Source organism: Coturnix japonica, chromosome 2 (genome assembly GCF_054131305.1).
Source record: "Coturnix japonica strain WE chromosome 2, WE-NBRP24, whole genome shotgun sequence".
Classification (NCBI taxonomy): domain Eukaryota; kingdom Metazoa; phylum Chordata; class Aves; order Galliformes; family Phasianidae; genus Coturnix; species Coturnix japonica.
In genome coordinates, this window is record NC_140664.1 from 124,279,885 (window position 1) to 124,298,204 (window position 18,320).

Sequence of the window (18,320 nt, forward strand, 5' to 3'; positions counted from 1 at the left end):
CGTTTACGTAAGAACTTTGTAGTGGATAAGCCACTATAAAATATTTAGATATGAAAGCACATATTAGTAAGCAGGCATCCTGATAGTAGAGAATGATAACGCTAATCCCTGTTTTGGTTAGGCAGGCTTACTGTGACTAAAGTCATCATATTTAACTTCTGCTTGTGACTGAGAGCATGCTTAGTAGTTTGCCGTCCTCCAGCACCAGAAATCATCTCTATGAAAATAATATGATGAGCCAGGACACAGACTGTATTGCTGCCTATCCTCTACTGCTCTTCTGCTGAAGCAGGCAACTGCTTGGAGGGCTGCAGGAAAAGGATGGCATTGCAAAGTAGTAGAGAAACAAACCGCCAAGGAGCATTTTGACACACAGTATCTGAGAGCAGGTAGTGGTGAAGTCCAACTACAGTTGGTTGAAATGGATTTGCTTGTTCTTGAGCAGATGGATAGGAGAAGATAAAAGAAGAATGCAGTGGTAAAAACAAATTAGTACATTAGCAATAATGTCACCAGCATCCCAAGCAGAAAACTGGCTGAATCCAGAGTCCCTTGGGAAAGGTAACAGATACGAGCAAGTCTTTATTCAGCTTCACCATGAAATCCACCCATGAACTGGGGGGTAAGAGACCGGTAGAATTCATTAGCTTGTGATGCTCCCGCAGCAACTGACAGATGGACACATGATGTGACAATACAGGATGCCAAAGAAAAGGTCTTTATCCAAGCATATGTAAATATTTGAGGCTCCTATACCACAGAGATCAAGACTGTTTTGTCCTTTCAGATACAGCTGTGGGGGCTGCAGAGGAGGAAACCACATGAAAAGTAATCTGGCCTTCTGGCATGCATTTGATATTTTCAATCTATTTTTGGAGCTTGAAGAACAGGAAATAGGAATATTTACTGACACAGTGACTAGTCTGAAGATGGCTTAATTTCCGAGCCATTCTCACCAATCTAAGCTATAGAAGTATGTCCATAAATCTAATAATGCTTCCAATATATCCTCAGTGAGACAAAGAGAATAGTCAGTTTCTAGAATACATCCTGGAAATACATCTCGTAGTACAAATAATGAAGGGGCAGTGGCTCAACCCAAAGAGTCTGAAACACCATTCCACTGAGTCATAAGTATCAGTAGCTTTCAGCGCTGATAGATCAGAAGAATGGCTGGGAGCTGACAGGTATGGGTGACTGTGATTTGTCCTGTGCTCACAGCTTTTCCTACCAGGTATTAGGCTGGTGCAATATGTGCCCTAACTGTGTTTTATAAATGCAAGATAGAGAGGGTTTCTGCAATGCTTAAAATTCTCCACTTCTGAGTGACCAGGATACACACAATTTCTGACTCTGCATATGGATATTTGCACTGAGCAGAAATTACATTCACAGTGTGAACTGGGTTTACACAAAGATTAAAATTTGCTCTTGTATCCTTCTTTAGATGGTAGTAGAAATTGGTTGTCACACACACACAGAAATAGTTTTTGATGATATTACTGTTATGTATAATGAAGAAGCAATCATTTCCACTTCCTGTATTCAACAGGGATTTCTTGTCTCAAAAAGACATAATTTCACTTCTATTATAAACTGCCAAGTATTTGTAAATTTAAAAATTAAAATGGAAGTCTGCAAAACTTGAGAAACAGTTTTCAGTAGTCTACTGCCTTTCAATGCCACATGAGCTAATATACAGCCAGAAAGTAGGCTGGTATTATAACACATGTAAGGAAAATCCTGACTTGTGATAAGCTAAAAAACACTCCAGCCCTGAGTCAATACATTTCTATTGTTTACCTTCCCACAGGTCAATAACAAATGGAACAACGTCAGCTAACAAGACCAAGCAGAGTTCACGTATAAATCCTGCCTGGCAGTAATAAGTTCAATGGAAACTACTTTTTTTTCTTCCTGGAAAATAATGACATTTTTTTCTCCTACATTCTGACTGTACGTTCCTCTTAAAAGCTTAATTTCAAAGGAAAAGAAATCCTATACCTTAAAATAATTAGTAAATAAGTGTTTGAGGGATAACTTGCCATTGTGTTCATATCAAATATAACCTTTTCATAAGTGAAAATGCTGTTATAAGTTTAGAAAGAGAAAGCATTTCTTGAAAAGCAGAAACTCTGCTGAAATAATCAAGTAAACAACAATACTTAAAGCAATACTACAGCTAACAGGACAAACACAGTCCTTGCAAGTACAGCAAGGAAGTCAGGTAGGTGAGCAAACAAGTTATATTTTCCTTAAATGTCTCAGTATAAAATCAATAGAATACCAAAAAAATAAGCTGTTAGAAAACAGAAAGAACTGAAAACTGAGAAAAATACAATTACTTCAAACCTGGAAAAAAAACACCTTACAGTGAAGCAGGGTTTGTAGCAGGAAGTAATAGCTTTTATTTAATTAACAGCCCAGTTCCCAGCGGGAGAACATTTTTCACAAAGGAACTTTGACCTCTCAGCCCACAACCTCAAAGAGACCACAAAATACCTTCAACAGCTGAGCCTGGGAACAAAAATTCACAACTGCTGTATGCAGTAGAAATCACGGACTCGATGAAATATGGAGTTTATGGCACATTATAATCTTCCACCGCAGCTGACCTCCAACTCATTTATCAGTGTTCCACAGCTGATAATTTGCTCTTATTTTAGCTCAGAGGCATTCTTAACATTTTTATCTGCCTCTTTGGTCATAGGGCAGGTGATCGTGTAGGGCAATCACTCTTTTCTCCTGAACTGTCTAACTTATTACCACGTTAGGTTAAAATTAATAATTACTTCTAAGCTGTACTTAGCTTGAAGTTTGCCGATTCTACGCAGACCAACAGAAGGATCTGCGTACTTGGAATGTCTTTTCTTCCAACTGTAACCACTGGATTAATATGAATTTCCAGTTGTTAATTCTACCTTAAATCCTTGCTACTACTTCACAACAGGCTCGCAGTAGATCACTTTATCTAAAAGAAGCTTAAGTAATGACTGGACGATGGGCAAACATGCAACATGTAGCAATATTAATTTGATAATGGTAGGCAGCTCAGTTTAGTAAGCAAAAGGATAAAAAAAGCAACATCCAGAAAAAACCTGTTCAGCAAAAAGCTGACCAAATTCAGATGGTATAATCAGATTCATGTTTCAGCAGTGAGGACAGTTAACTGTTGGTAAAACACTCCTGAAGTATGGGGGCTTCTGCATCAAGTTGTTAAAGCTGGACTTCAAAATAGTAGGTAGCTCCAAAGAGAAATTGTAGCCACACTGAAGAAATTGGTGGGTGGGACCCTTCAATCTAAATTATCCAGTGGCTCAAACAAAAACATAACAGTACTTCTGGATCTTTAAAAGAAAACAAAAATAAATAAAGAAAAAAAATAGAGAAAAGAAAAATGAAAATAAATGTAGCCAGATTAGTGGAACTTTAGGGCAGTAATTCCTAAATTAGCTAAATAAAGGGCTGCTATAAGTTTTCCAAGCCCACAGAAGGTAACCAGGTAGCGAGCTTAAAAGAAGGAACAACTTTTCCACACACATCTTAAATATGAAACTCTTTGCTGCGGGATCCTGTAGGACTGTTAGAGGCATACCTGGAATTACTAAGAGATTAGACAGATGGGAATAGCAGTTCCAGCACTGGATCTACTCAGAACGATAGCCCGGATGTAACTTTGATTTAGAAAGTCTCTGTACCAGCTGTGTTTCATATATCCTTTCCTAGTAAGATTCCAGTTAAGTGCTGCTGAAGATGTAACACAATCCCAGACAGACCTTTCATCTTATATACTATGGCAGTAATGGCCTTATGAGCATTACATCTACGACAAACAGAGAAAGTTATGTGTAAAATAAGAGAAGAAATGAGAGACATAAGTCATAAGAGAGAAACTACATTATGCTCCAGGAACATATCCCCATATGACAGATGGGAAAGGAAAATGGCAGACAATGGATGTATTTATTTAGGTGAGATGAATATATAGGAAGTTTAGAAAGTTGCTAAGAAATATCCTGACAAAAGGTAGTGTGGATTACTGAATGGTGAACACCCTCCTCTGGATGAAACCTTGTCTTAATATGATCAATTATTTTACAAGAGCATTACAATAGACACAGAATGCTTAAATGAATGCAATAAAGCACACAGAGAATAAAAGACATTGGCTTTCATTATTTTTCTTAATCTATTATTTTCTGATCTCCAAAAATGCCCAAACCACTGGCTGTCAACATGACGTATTCAGCATGAATAAGGGAAATGGCCTTCCAAAAATAACATTAAGATTATTCCATGCTACAGACAACTGGAGCATTCATGAATCCCATAATTATATCATACTAACTACGTTGCTAGTTTTTTTATAATTATAAGTTCTTGGTAACCTAACAAACAAGAATAATTAATTTTGTTCACATTCTCTGTTATATGCAAACAGTGGTAATTACATAATTTCATTGATATCATTTTGAAAATGAATATATTATCCCAACTAAATGAATACTTACTTCTAAAATTGTACGTTTTGATTTTGTCTAATGTGCCTCATATGCATGGAGACAAGTTGAAATGGTATAGGGACTTTTTTAAAGGTTAAAGGACAAATTACATTTAGAATAAGATGCAGAATAACTTCTGCCAGTGGAGACCTTGGACTATGTAACCAGCTCCAAAACTCTTGGGATTAATTCTCTCTGATCTCCATAATTCCCACAGTTCTGGATATCAGATTAAAAATATAAATCAATTTCTCTTCAACAAAGACACAAACCTAAAGTAATTTACTGTATATTAAGAAAAAAAACCCCACACATGCAAATAAAGGAAGTAAATGGTAATGATAATTCACAATGCTGGTCCAGTTGAATCTACTAAAATTTCTGTCTATTTTAAAATTTATTTTTTTTAAATGGCACAAATAATTCTAATGATTCAAACCATCACTATATTATAAAGTATGATTACAGTATTAACACTAAACATTATTATATTACCAGGTTTTTTCCCAATCTACTTAAATTTTCATTACCTTCTCACTTTGAAACAGCACCTCTAGTTTTCTGTGCAGTTACTAATTACCTCCTGTTTTCAAAATGAATTCATCTTTACAAGCATCCATGATAATTCGTACCCTAATGAAAATTTTAACTATAGAGCAATTGAAAGCTAAACGGCTCCTAACTATGAAATCAGCTACTGAGAAATTTTACGTTCATCACTTCCAACATTAAAGGAGACATAATGAAATTATATTTTCTCTGCATAGAAATGAATAGTTACAAAGCATTGGAGTCTTAAGCTGTATCAGGACTCATTTTCCAAGGACCTTGATTGATAATTCATACCACTGAAATCTTAATTTTTGCCTCTGTGACCTTCTTCACATACAGATTTCAAACTGAGGATTACTTCTATTCAGCTAGTTTGGGTCTCTGCTTATTCTCCCCCTTCTCTGTCTGAATAACTCTCTGTCATTATTTGGATCATTATACATTTTTTCTCACAAAAAAAGGCTTTGATACGGAGCAGCATGTTTAGAATTATACTCAATATTTTTTTTCCACACAAAGAAATGATTTAGTCTTTCACTAAGATTATTGGGTAGCCGTGGTTCAAGGTATTATTACTTAATGAAGAACAATTTAAGATCTGAATATCAGAATCTTTTCTGTAGCTTTCGGAACTGTTAGAAGTTATTTATGGTCTCAAGTATTACAGAAAGTTAATGGAACTTACAGGCACTCTCAGAAACACTTTCCATGATTATTAAGTGAATATGATTTAACCTGGCATATTAATTTTTCAATATAATTACAATTTTCTATAATAAGAATTCCAAGAAGTCAGAAGTATTTAGATGACTTAGAAGCAGGAAAGTTGAATTCCATCCTTAAGTCTTCCACTAATTCATCCAGTGACTTTAAAGCCAGCAGTTTTAAAAGCCAGAAGCTAAACTAAGGTGCTAAAATACAATTCAGGGAAAGATTTACACTGGCTGTAGGAGGCTCTGAATCAGTCCACGAATGATTGATTAGCAAAACGTGCTAAATACTTCCACTAATTGCTTAAGCCAACAACAGATGGAGGAATTGGCACCAGTGGACATAAGGCTACTCCTTCATATATCCAACTTTAGACACACAAGTCCGAGCATTTGAGCTCAAGCCTTGCTCAGATCTACAATCAGAAAAACAAGTCTTAAGGAAGCCTCATCTTCATGTCTTATAGTGAAAATGCAATTTAGTTGTTCGACCATCCGCAGAGACAACCGCGCATACAAACTCTGTACATGCCCTTTCAGTAAGTCAGACCATGTCCTGCTTCATCCCACCCCATCTCATCATCCTTTCCTGCCTCTGTGGATCCCAAATCATCACACCCACACTTACCCAGGATCCTGGCCTCTTTACCCAACACAGTCCCAAACATTACTGCTTTTTGGCCTTCTCAACAACTTTCTTCTCGCTTCCCAACAGCCACATCTTATTTCCCTGCTCCAAACCTGGGAGCAAGGGGCAGTGCCAACAAGAAAAGGTCACCAGGATTTTCAATGTAAGGAAACACTGTGCTTCATTTTTTGGCAAGAGCAGAATTACTTGGGCTAAATTTTTCCTTTCACACATATATGCACACTCATAAATACACAAAAGTCCCAATACAGAAAGTAATATTTTGCCCCAGAGAATTCACATTATGCTAGAAAAACTGTATCTGGAAAAGATATAAATAGCTGAAACCAGGATCTGTCTCACCAGGGTCTCCTCAAGAAAATTTGCCATTTGAAGATGAGAAAGAGGGTCTGGCCTAGAAGATATGAAAGGGCTTGGACTACCTGGGAAGAAGAAATTAAAGGGGCACTGACAGTTCTCCTGTAAGGTAGAGAAACATATGCAAAACCATTGCAGAAGAGCAGGTTACACCAGCAACTGGATATTAGAGAGCAGCAAATGAATTACTATTTCACAAGAACATGATGAACGCTTTCATGATAATTTGCAAAAAACACCCACCCATCAGAATTTAGAAGGGTAAGCTGAGGACATGCCTATCACTAAGATATTTGGAGAATACTAGCATTTTCATTGAAGTTCTAGCTGCACCCAAACCTATTTAATATTAATGAAATATTCAACATTTACTTTGTCTTTTCTTTTTTGAGTGCTACGGTACAGCAAAGCAAATGAGATAGCTAGTGCTAGCTACATTTGAGTGCTTTGAAGACAACGATCTACTGCCAACTAATACAAAAGTAACTGCATGTACAGTACAAATAACAAAACTAGTATTATGTCCTTAATGCATAAGTAAAGAATCCATTTCTGACCATTTTCCACAAAGACCATTTGCCTAATGAAGCCAGCCTTCCTTCCTCTTCAAAGCACTGTTTTGTATTATCATGGTTGGATGAAAATAGCCTTTCCACTGGCTCAAACCACTCCATTTCATTACCGCAGTGTTCAACCATAGCCCAAAGCAAATTCAGTCATACAGACCACCTGATGCTGAAATAAAAAAATCCCATTTGATCGACCAAGTGAAAGGTACCAGTGCGGCACTTTGTACAGCAGGCAAAATTATCTTAAACCCCTCACATGCTGAATTTGACAGGGATACTCAGACTGCACTTTGCTTGCACACACCCTCCAAGGGTAGAAAACACAAGGCTGAGAACATAGATCAGGCCTGGTGAGGCATTCCAGGACAATTTTTGCCCGCAGTATCTGTGATAGTATATGTGCAACTACTTGGCAAATCCCTGCACTATTTAATGAAGGGGCCACTTCTGACCTTTTGAGGAATCTGTAATCTGAGAGCAGTGGCGTTGCAGCAATTCAGAGGAGATGAATATATTTCTTTGATTGCAGTATTAGTATTAGTATCTGTCTTGAAACTGACAGTTCATGAGCAAAATTACACAGCTTTTCTCAACTCAGCATATAGTGGATGTATTTACTTTCTGAATTTTAAAATCAACAAACCTTTCCAGTCAGCTTTGAAAGATCATCTCCTCCCATTATCTGCATATCTTGCATTGACTGATCATTCTGAAAGAAAAAAGAGGAAACTTTGAAATTGGATGTAACAGGATAAAACAGAAGTATAAAAATATTAACATTTTTTGGATCTTTCATCGTCTTGGATACTAAATATTGGATGCTTGGATACTCAATTATTAGCACTGATGTAAAGGAGGTAGCAAATTAAAAGATACGCAATCACAGCTGGTCTCTATGAATTTCCTTAAGAAAGCAACAGCAAAATTAAGTATAATTAATGTGGGGGTGCTGTGAGAAATTGGTGCGTGTGCTACTCTAACCTCCCTACCCACAAGGAGATTGAGCCAGTCCAGTTTTATTAATAGCTGCAGTACCACAATGTGACCCTGCGGCTCACTAATAGCCAATAAACTTTGCCATTATGAACTACTGCTGCACCTGCTGGTGCTCCCAGCCCAGGTAGAACCCCAGGGCTTTTAAAGGTGCCTCAGCAGCCACTTGGTCACCAGCAATGCTACAACACCAACAGCCACACACAGTGTCAGCAGCCTTCCTAGGTAACTGTAAGTAACGCTTGCAGTATGGCCCAGAGGGGAATATCTCCAGGTTTGCATACTGCAGACCCACCAGCAGAATTCACTTTTGCTCTGATTCCACTCCTGTAAAAAAATCCCATAGCCCAGCTTTGCCCATTCATAGCAGTCATTGCCTTAGAAGACAGAATGTACCCCTGTCTTTGCTTTTTCTGCAGCAGATCTAGGAGCTCTACATGTTTTTCATGCTGCTCTGATTCGTTTCCTGGGAAACAGAGCTGGAGCTGGAATGAGAGTTACGTCCATATGTCTTCTAATACAAATTCCAACATTTCTCTTATTTTTGCAAAGAATAACAGAAAAAAAACCAACAAAGCAAGCAACAGATTCCTCAGAACATGATTTTAAAACTAAATAACAAGTAGAGTCAGGGAACATTTAAGCCTTAAAAGCACAGGCCTTTTGTTGTAGAGCAGGCTGGGTCATTCTTCAAAAGCCAGGGACATATTCAGGTCAAGAGTAGTATTAGACTATAAAAAGCAGATTCTAATATCTATCACGGAGTGTGTAACCAAGGCAGTGACAAAATATTTTTTCATTTCCAAATGAGAAAGGCTGGAATTTCAGTAACAACCAACGCACAGCAGTCAAAAGGGACACTTTGCCCTTAGTTGCTAGCTGAAAAAGAAAGAAGAAAAAGAAAAAAAGAGAGACCAGTGAAGTATAGCAATTAATGAATTTGTTTATTTTTAATTAAAAAAAAATTCTCTTTCAGCGGTCTTCACAGCAACACTATTTCCTCTGCATTTGGTATTTCTGGCTTCAGCTGAAAGGAAGATGCTTAAATAGCAACTTTATTGCTGGCGAGCTGTTAAGCAAACACAAAAGCCATTGAGAGCCAGGGGATCAGAGCATCCCCCAGTCTGGGTATTTGCACACTGGTGGCTGTGACACAACTGCACACCATTAGGAAAATCCTTGTGTTCTGACTGGAGAATGGCTGCTGTCAGAGGACAGGGCAGAGTGATGCTGTGCCTAAACATCATACAAAATGCATCTCGGAATGCTCCATAGAAGATGATTGCAAGAAACATGGAATAATATCTAGCATCACACAGTAGTTATTCTATCAGAAAAAAAAAGTGTTTCGCTGACTTTAATGCCTTTTAGAACCATCTCTAAATTCATCAATTAATTCACAAAGTAAAATCCATACCTGCCAAATAGCAGGTCTCAATAGCACGATGTCACATTAGAGTAATTGCAACATTCATACAGAGAATGTGCACACTACGGTTGCCATAGGAACCTCCCAGTGCTTTTTCCCGAGTTCTTAGTTTATAATCTCAAAATAACACTGTACTAAATGTTAAGTATAAAGCACAATAAATGTCAGGGGGAAAAAAGGAAATCTGATTCATTCAGTACCTTTCGTAGCCAATTCAGAACGGTCTGTTTAATTTTCACACTCCCAAGTCATTCAGTGCTCCGCCTTCCCTTTGGGAGACATCCCATATTTTCACACAACTGATACAACTGACTCTACAGGGCTTCAAATAAATGCAAAGACATGAACTAAAGTTTACTTTCAGTATCCCAAAGTTCCTCAGGATTTGCTTTCTAATGTATTTAACTGCTATCAACACGATTTTTGCTGTTAAATGCCTGAGACTAAATACAACATTCCAGATAGACATCTCAAAACCACACTGTGGTTTTGTTTGTGCAGCAAACAATGCATTGCCCTTGGTCCCAACAAATCACAATGCAATTTGTGCTACTCTTACATCTCCTTGCATGCTGTATTTAATATTACATTCCTCTTTATTCTGTATTTAATAAATCTGCATTTTTTTCAGGAAAAAATTCAACAGAGTTGCTCTACTTGCTGAGTTATTTTTTCTCACCTGTTCATCTGTATTTTCTGACTTTATTTCCCACAGACCTTGTCATTATGCATCCTCACACCCTATGAATACTTAACAAGTGAAAGCTAGAATGCTGCTATTTCCACCTCCATTTTTTGCAGCATGCAAGATAAAACTTTGACTTTCTACGTTGATTGGAAGTATAGATATTTAAATTCCATCTATACTAAGTCATGTCTTTTGAACTGGGTGAGGCACAGAATTATTACATCTCACATCTCCTGAGATCAGCGCTTGGATACAGTTCAAGTTACAAGTGAAATGAGTTGGGTGGTCTCAGGAAAATTTATTACAAACAGCATTGCTCATCTGAAAATTGCCCCAAACTGTGAACATCTGTTACTCTGCTAAAGAAACAGTATCTGGAGTGCATTAATACTGGGCCCAGTGAAACAAAGATTCTCTAACCATGAAAAAAAAATAAAAATAAAGTAGTTCTAACAGTTTAAATACATAATCAAATCACAAAATGACACTAAGGCATTATCACAGTGAACATATGAGGTCACTATAGTTTGCACAGGTCATATGCAACTTCTTGGGAAGAAATGTGATGATAACTTTTTTTTTCCCATCTAAAATTCATTGGACAAACAAAGGAACGTGGCAATCAGGGCAGCTCACCAACATGCTTGTCTTACACATCTACTAACACAGAGCAGAGTTCAGGCTATGCATTCACTAAGGCCTCCCCATGAAGGCTGTCATTAACAGCACATTATGTGTGCTACTGCTAAGCTCACAGGGTCACTCATCATCTTCAGTACAGACAGAATTACCCTGTCCCTAATTTAGGCATCTGAAAGTCAAAATCTATGAAACTCATCTTGGGCTCCCATCCTAATCACTGGAGGAAGCCCGATAGACCAAGAAAATCCTCTATTTCACCACATGGGAAATCTACAGCAAATAATTCACACCTAGATGTCTAATTGTCAGACATCTGAAGTTAGGTGAAAATAATCCCAGCTCAGTAGACTGAGATCAATATTTTCATCTTGTAAACCTCACTGAGCATTCAGAAAGAAATTACTTTCAATCACATTTACCGCAGGCATATAAGAAGCAATGATCTTGACTACTTTCCACTGCTAACATTCTGAAATATCCACTTAGGATCTCTCACACAAACAATTAACACAATTCCCCTTGGTACTAATACAAGATAATTTGCTTGCATTTTTACACCAAGGTTTCATTTTAATCTGGGCAAAGTATATTTGAGAAGAGATATTAAAAGATGTAACCACTCTAGTATTTCTCTCTGCATGGCAAGAAAAAATATTAGCAACCAAACTAGTCTTCACAGATTTTTTTCTCAAAAATATTATATAGGGTGATTAATAGGACTCTACAGTCTAAACCTCTCAGATTATAAATATAAACTTACCCATAGTGTTTGCCCATTGAATATCAAAAACAATTGGATTTCATTTGTGTGGGGTTCATGATCTGGAAGAACAGAGTCTTAAAAGTGTCTCAATACAACAATAAGTTGTGTTTGATACCAGAGAAAGGATAGCAGCGGGCTGGATGTGTAATAGTTCCTCTAAAGGCAATTGGAATTGCTACATTTTGATTGGCACTGAGGGAACAAGGTGGATGGCACTGAAGTCAAAGAGGAGATGACATTTACCAGGGTAAGGAATGATGATTATATGGTACAAAAACTGGTATTTTGAAACCTCATATGAACACAGCTGACTTATGAAATAGACAGAATTTCCTAGGCATGGCTGTGTGGAAGGCAACTGCTAAAATAGACCACTGAAACTGAAATGGAAAATGATAGAAAACCCAAGCAGAACTATATATTTTGGTATAAAATTAACATGCATTACAGATACGTTTTACAGTTAAGAAAAAGATATAGCACTCAGATGAAAACAGAAGCAGATATGACAAGAGTTTACTTCCCAGTTCAGATCCTTCAAAACTGAAACCACAGAAGTAATGTCTCTCACATAACTTTAAACAGAAAATTATTACTTCTATGTGACTGAGCTGGAGCTGATTCATAATAGAGCCAGACTTTCTCCAATTTAACAAACAGCAATGTAGAAACTAATTGTAGGTATTTGCAGAATGTAGATAGATATATCTACAATTATAAATACTTCTGCTTTTCAATTATATACTGTTTGATAATTATATCATCTTTTGCTACATGACCATGCTATATCATTTCTGTCAGAAACATAATAATTAAAGTGAATTTTTTGATGTTCCAGTTTGGATGCAGACATCCTAGTATGGAACTTGCTTGCTTTGCAGCCTGCCTCCTGAGAAGCGCTGCAAGTGTTTGAACATGCTGGTCTGAGAAGTGTCATTACGATATTCACATCATCTATCAACATATTTTGACTAATGAGAAAAGTCAAGCATTTAAACACATCGAATATAAGCTATGAAATTATCCTCAAAATAGCATTGGAAATAAGAACATCAGCGGAGTCATAACACACAAACTACCATACTGACAAGCAACATGCACTTGAATTGATACAATTCTGGGTTTCTTTCTCTGAAGAATAACAACTAAGAACAAAGGACCTCAAGTGTGTAGGTCAAAACATGAACTGTCATTGTTTTCATGGTAGGAAACTAGGAGGACTATCTAGGATTAATTAGCAGAGGACAGCTAGTAAGTCCTGCTAAGCAGAAGGTTGTGCAAATGAATGGGAGTGATATGGATCATTCCTGGTAAAGGCTGGAAAGCATACCTTGCCTTACCAAGAATAAACGTGCACCGAAAGGTAAACTGCAACCTCCAGGGCACACCCATATTCAAAACAATCTAGTGCCAGGTCACTGACAGATTTGTAGGAGGTGCCTTAAATACCTTGTAAACAGAAAAAGGATGATGAACCAACTAGAAATACAGTAAACTGGCACACACTCACTGCCAGACACCATTTATTGCACAGGAACAGTAAAGGTATATTTATACTTGAAGCACTGATACCTTTGTAACTCCTTGAAGTTGGGGCCACAAAGCCCTCCTGACCTGCTTGTTAACTGTACCACTTACAGTGCTGCGCTGCCTCCTATCTTACTGCCAGCATAACCTGAGGTAGATATACCTGTACAAGTTCAAATTTACCGTCCAAGCTCCAGTTACTACAATGTAAGACATACCTTTATGTCTCTATGCTCATATCTACAGTATGACTAATTTCATTTATTTCTCATATGTTCCAGGAAGATGAGAGGTACAAGTGCACAGGGCTGTTCAGTCAAAATGAGATTCAGACCTCTACATAATCTGTAGAATCTATAGAGATGGGAGTCACATCAAATCTAAAACTGACAGGAAAAAGAAGAATTCAGGAACCATGCTTGCCAGAACTGCCTTAATCCTCCTCAGACACTCATTTAGGGCTGCCAAGTGGTATTACAGCCCACATGAAAGCCCACAGTCACAGCATGGATGACTCGGGCTTCTTTTCTTCCTCAGCTCTTAGAAGACTGCCATGAGCTAAAGATTGTGGAGAGACCTCTTGTAACTATGCCAAGGCAATGCAGAAATCATAAAGGACATCAAGCAAGCTGTGGTCCACTATACTGTAGTCAGCAAAAAAAGATCACTGTTGGTTTAAGTCTATACTAAGTAGAGTATCTTTTACCCAATTATTGTTTATCCTTACATACCCAAGCATCACAGCAGCAGGATTAGGAGTCACATTTCCTAGTGTTAGTATGCCAGCTGGGACACTACCAGATCCACGTGTACCATCTTATCTTGTGTTTCTAATTCCACTGAAAAGTAGCACAGAAAAGTAAACTAACAGTGAAAAAAAGTACAGTTCTGTACTAAAAACATTGAGGGCTTCTGATAGGAAGGGAGAAAACAGCTTCATCTAGACTAAGCACCTCCTGACCCTGACTATCAGCAGCTTCTAGGATTTGATGATTAAAGGAAGCTAGGAGAAAAACCTTCAAACCTGTCAAACAGCAATGGGCTGAAACAACAGACAGACAAGTTTAAGCAAATTTTCAAGAGATAAAAAACTCAAATGTTTAATCCCCCCCAGCAATCTGAAGCCTAGTGTACAACTGACTATTACAACTACTACAGCTCTGTGGTGCTCTCTCTCATACCATTACAGTTAGTCCCTTGGCTAGTGACAACTTGGAAACTTCAGACAATACAAAAACTTTATTGGTTGTCTTGCAAAGTTATTTTCTAGTATTTCTTCTTCATTTAAATATTCAAACTTCTGTTTATCAAAGGGAGAGGGAAACCAATTTTGTATTTGTCACACTAATAAGCACTGCAGTAACACAGCACTTCTTGTTATCATTATAATCCTTTACAGTAACCCTTTTGTTTTATGCCTTACAGCATCCCTGAGGTGTGGCACATCGCTCATGCTATGATCTGTTTTAAGAAACAGCGTTTAAGAGATGCCAGTAGAACAGAGTCATAGAATTCCTTGGGAAAATTAGAACCCTCAGGCTTCTTTTAATTAATTTTGCCCCATTTCAGATCTTAATTTAAAAAACCACACACTAAATGGTATTATTAGCATCCAAATAAGTAAATCAAGGTGATACTTTGCCAATGCATAAACATGGCAAGGTACTTTCAATCTTGCCAGATCTTATTTGTACAACAGGATTAGCAACCATTACAATCTGGACCTTTCATATAGGGAAGAGCCTATCTCTCTGTCACTAGACATCACAAAGCAGCCCGCAAATATGGTCTCTCCTATTGATGACATACAGTATTGTTGCAGATGTCATCATTCAGCTGTAGCTTACTACATTTTTGACAGAATATGAAACAAAATATTTTGCTAAGACTAAATTGTAATTTTTTAGGCTTTGTAGCGAACTGCTGCTTTACAACAAATACTGCATCCAGGGGAACTGTAGAATCTCATTGCTGGAAAAGAAGATCTCTTGAATGACCTTAAATGATATTCCTTGATGCTTTCAGCACGCATTATCTGAAAAGTGTGCATATATATATGTTTGGTTTTTTTTTCAGTTAGAATTCCACATCTAAAAAACACGGAGCAATATAAAGGCAGGCAACAGCTAAGCAGCAAACGATGGCTAAAAATGAAGTTTCTCGAGAAGGAAGGCAACTGCCAGCATTAATGTGTGTCATAAATTCCCTAAAACAGTATTTTGATAGTGCTGGAGAAGCTTGGTACAACCTTGCCTTCACTGCCACATCTGTTCCCATTCTGTCCCCATGGCAATCAGGCCGCTTCCTACTCAGCTCTCCCCCGGCTGATCTGTTTGGTTCCCCCAAATCTTTTATATGTGAATCACTCAAACACTTACTCATACTTTAAAAAAAAAGTCCCTTGGAATTCAGATGGTGTTAACATATTTAAGTGATGTGTAGGTGTATTATCTGATGCATAAAGTTACAGGGATCACCTTTCTAAGAGCAAGTTTTACATTATAGATGAGCTTGATAAACTGCCTGTATGATAGGTTTGTAATGACCTTTCTTGAACTATGCCCACAATCAGTGCCTTAGATTACTACTAACACTTTGACCTGTAAGCAGTGTCCAACAGGAAATGCTGTATGTTTTAATTAAAATCAATCAGAAACACTTTATTTCTTCTTACATTCAAGACAGCCTCGAGCAAGTGATGGCTTTAAGCCCTCATATCTCACAGCTCTGCAATCAGATTGAATGGAACTGTGGATGCCTAGGAGAGCAGCCACCTCCAGATCATGACACTCAGTGTTCAGATCTCATTTTATTATGTATAGTAGAGCTTTCCCCACCTGGCCTCGGAGCACCAGGAAATGTAGGCTGGGTCTCCAAAAGCAATCAGAGTTGATCCATACTCCCTCTAAAGTGCATTTCAGACAAAGGAGTGGCAGGGTCTGAGGCTGCACCTCCAGTATGGAGGATCCCCAGGCTATGGGCAGACCTATGCCTCCAGCTGGAGCAGTGCTGGCTGTGCAACTTAGCGCTCACCAGCTATCCCAGCTGCTTGTAACACCCTTTGGCAGGGGCTGCTGGCAGCCTGAGGTGCCTGTGTGCAGCTGGTTCACTAGAAATGGACCTAGCTGGCTGGGGCAGTTTGGATGGGAAGCCTCACTCTCACGTGGGCTGAACTGTGCTCAGAAGAAACCGAGCTGGCAAATGTGACTGGCATGAGGGCACCACACCCAGTGCAGAATACCAGGAGGCTGTCACTGCTCCAGTCAGTGCAGATGCAGTCAGGGGAAAAAAATAAAGGCCTATTTCCAGAGTCTTACCTTATACATCAAACCTAGAACTGACACAGATGTGTCTGGCATGAGTTCTTCACATAGCTGTCGTCACACCAGTCACATTTTAACCAATTGGGCTGACATTCCTCTCATGATTATTTTTGTAATTATTCAGCCAGTTGCAAGAATCAGCTTTTGGGACAATTTCCACTACTAACACTTGTTCAGTTATTTCTCTGAAAAGTCTGAGTGTCTCTGAGGCTGACACTTTGCAGTCAGACGCTGCTGCAACTCAAAGTGGTTTTTGTTTCCCTCAGGAAAATCCTTCTGTTTTTAAACAAATCTTAACACTGGGAAAATGAACATTTGGACACAGATTGGAGGAGTTTGGAGGGCTGTGAATTCTAGCACTTTAAACATTCTCCCTGCACAAAATATGTTCTGATTGCACTGCTCCTCATCTTATTAATGAGACATCAGGTCTCATGAAGTTTCAGAAAATGATGAAATCCACCAGAAATCCAAAGACAGCTTTAGTGCCCACTTAAAATTTCAGAGTATCTTCAGCTTGGATCTCTAAAGGACCTTTTACTCATTAGTCTTCACAAGTCTGAGCATTCTGCAGAGCTTTTACTCAAAAAGCTACTACTACTTGAGGATCCAAAGATAATTTTATCTATGGAAAAGTACATCAAGACAAGATCCCTCTGGCAAAGCTTGCAATAGAATTCTAGTCCCAAGAATCCCATGTTTCACTCACCCATATGGCAGACATCTATTTGGCAGCACTGTCTATCCTCACTAGAACACATTTCTCAGCACAGCTACAACTTAAGGTCCATATCGGTAACACTGGTAGCTCCTGTAGACTAAAGGCATTTTTGTTGCCAATTATCTTCTAAAAGTATGTGAGTTGCAGAATTTTAATCTCTGTGTGGGTGTTCAGTGTCTACAGGACTGATCACAAGCTCTGAAAAAGGTTTAGAAAATTACTATTTTTTTTAAGTGTAGTGCATGCACAGCCACTCTCTAAGTCAGACAAATAAAGCCCTACACTGGAGCTATTCATTTACCCATCAAATTGATCTTCTGCAGATAGTATGGAGTTCAGTCCTGTGTAAGAATTGCAAAATTTGGCCTTATGGTTCAAAGGAATTCATTCTAGCACGTAGCCTCCAATTTCTAATCCTTCCATGGCTCCTTAATAGCAAGGAAGAGGAAACGATCGTCAACCAAATTGTGCGAATGAAGCAAAATAAAGGGAATTCACAACTAGCCCAAGAGAAAACCTGCAACTAACTGAAAGAGATAATGTGTGGTCCCTTTCATCTCAGGACACATGTTTTTCTCAGATCATAAGCTGTGTTTTCACAGCATGTAGATATGGAGATAAACAATCATCATGACATTGCTCAGGATTGGATGCAAATCATTAAACCCAAGCAATGCACTTAGCTGTCTCTTCTCTGTTGCTGCAGTAGTAAAATCAATAAGAAGTTACTTGCTTTTCTAGGGTATAGATTACAACTTAATGTTTTAAGATCTAAACACAAAGTTCACGCTTAAAAAGTTCCATTCAATAAAATTATCTTGAATAGGAACAAAGAACAGACGTACATTTTACACAGTGGTTACAGTCTGATGTGTCACGCTCCTGTGTTTTTCAA

The 18,320-nt window shown here is 38.1% G+C and overlaps 1 protein-coding gene across 6 annotated transcripts in view; it reads right to left on the minus strand.

The window, feature by feature from the left end:
- The window catches only part of PRTFDC1 (phosphoribosyl transferase domain containing 1), a 42,645-nt gene that overhangs the window by 11,446 nt on the left and 12,879 nt on the right, over positions 1-18,320 (minus strand). For 4 of the 6 annotated variants that reach the window (XR_014943112.1, XM_015853269.2, XM_015853268.2 and 1 more), the window contains one exon: positions 7,983-8,048. The exons of 1 other annotated variant lie outside the window; for it this stretch is intronic. Coding sequence is in view for 3 of the 5 variants with exons in the window: in XM_015853269.2 (XP_015708755.2) it covers positions 7,983-8,048 (66 nt within the window). In the remaining 2 variants the exon portion in view is untranslated. Of the gene's footprint in view, positions 1-7,982; positions 8,049-9,195; positions 9,212-18,320 lie in introns of those variants that run through there. One more of the 6 variants, XM_085538749.1, reaches the window with a different exon arrangement.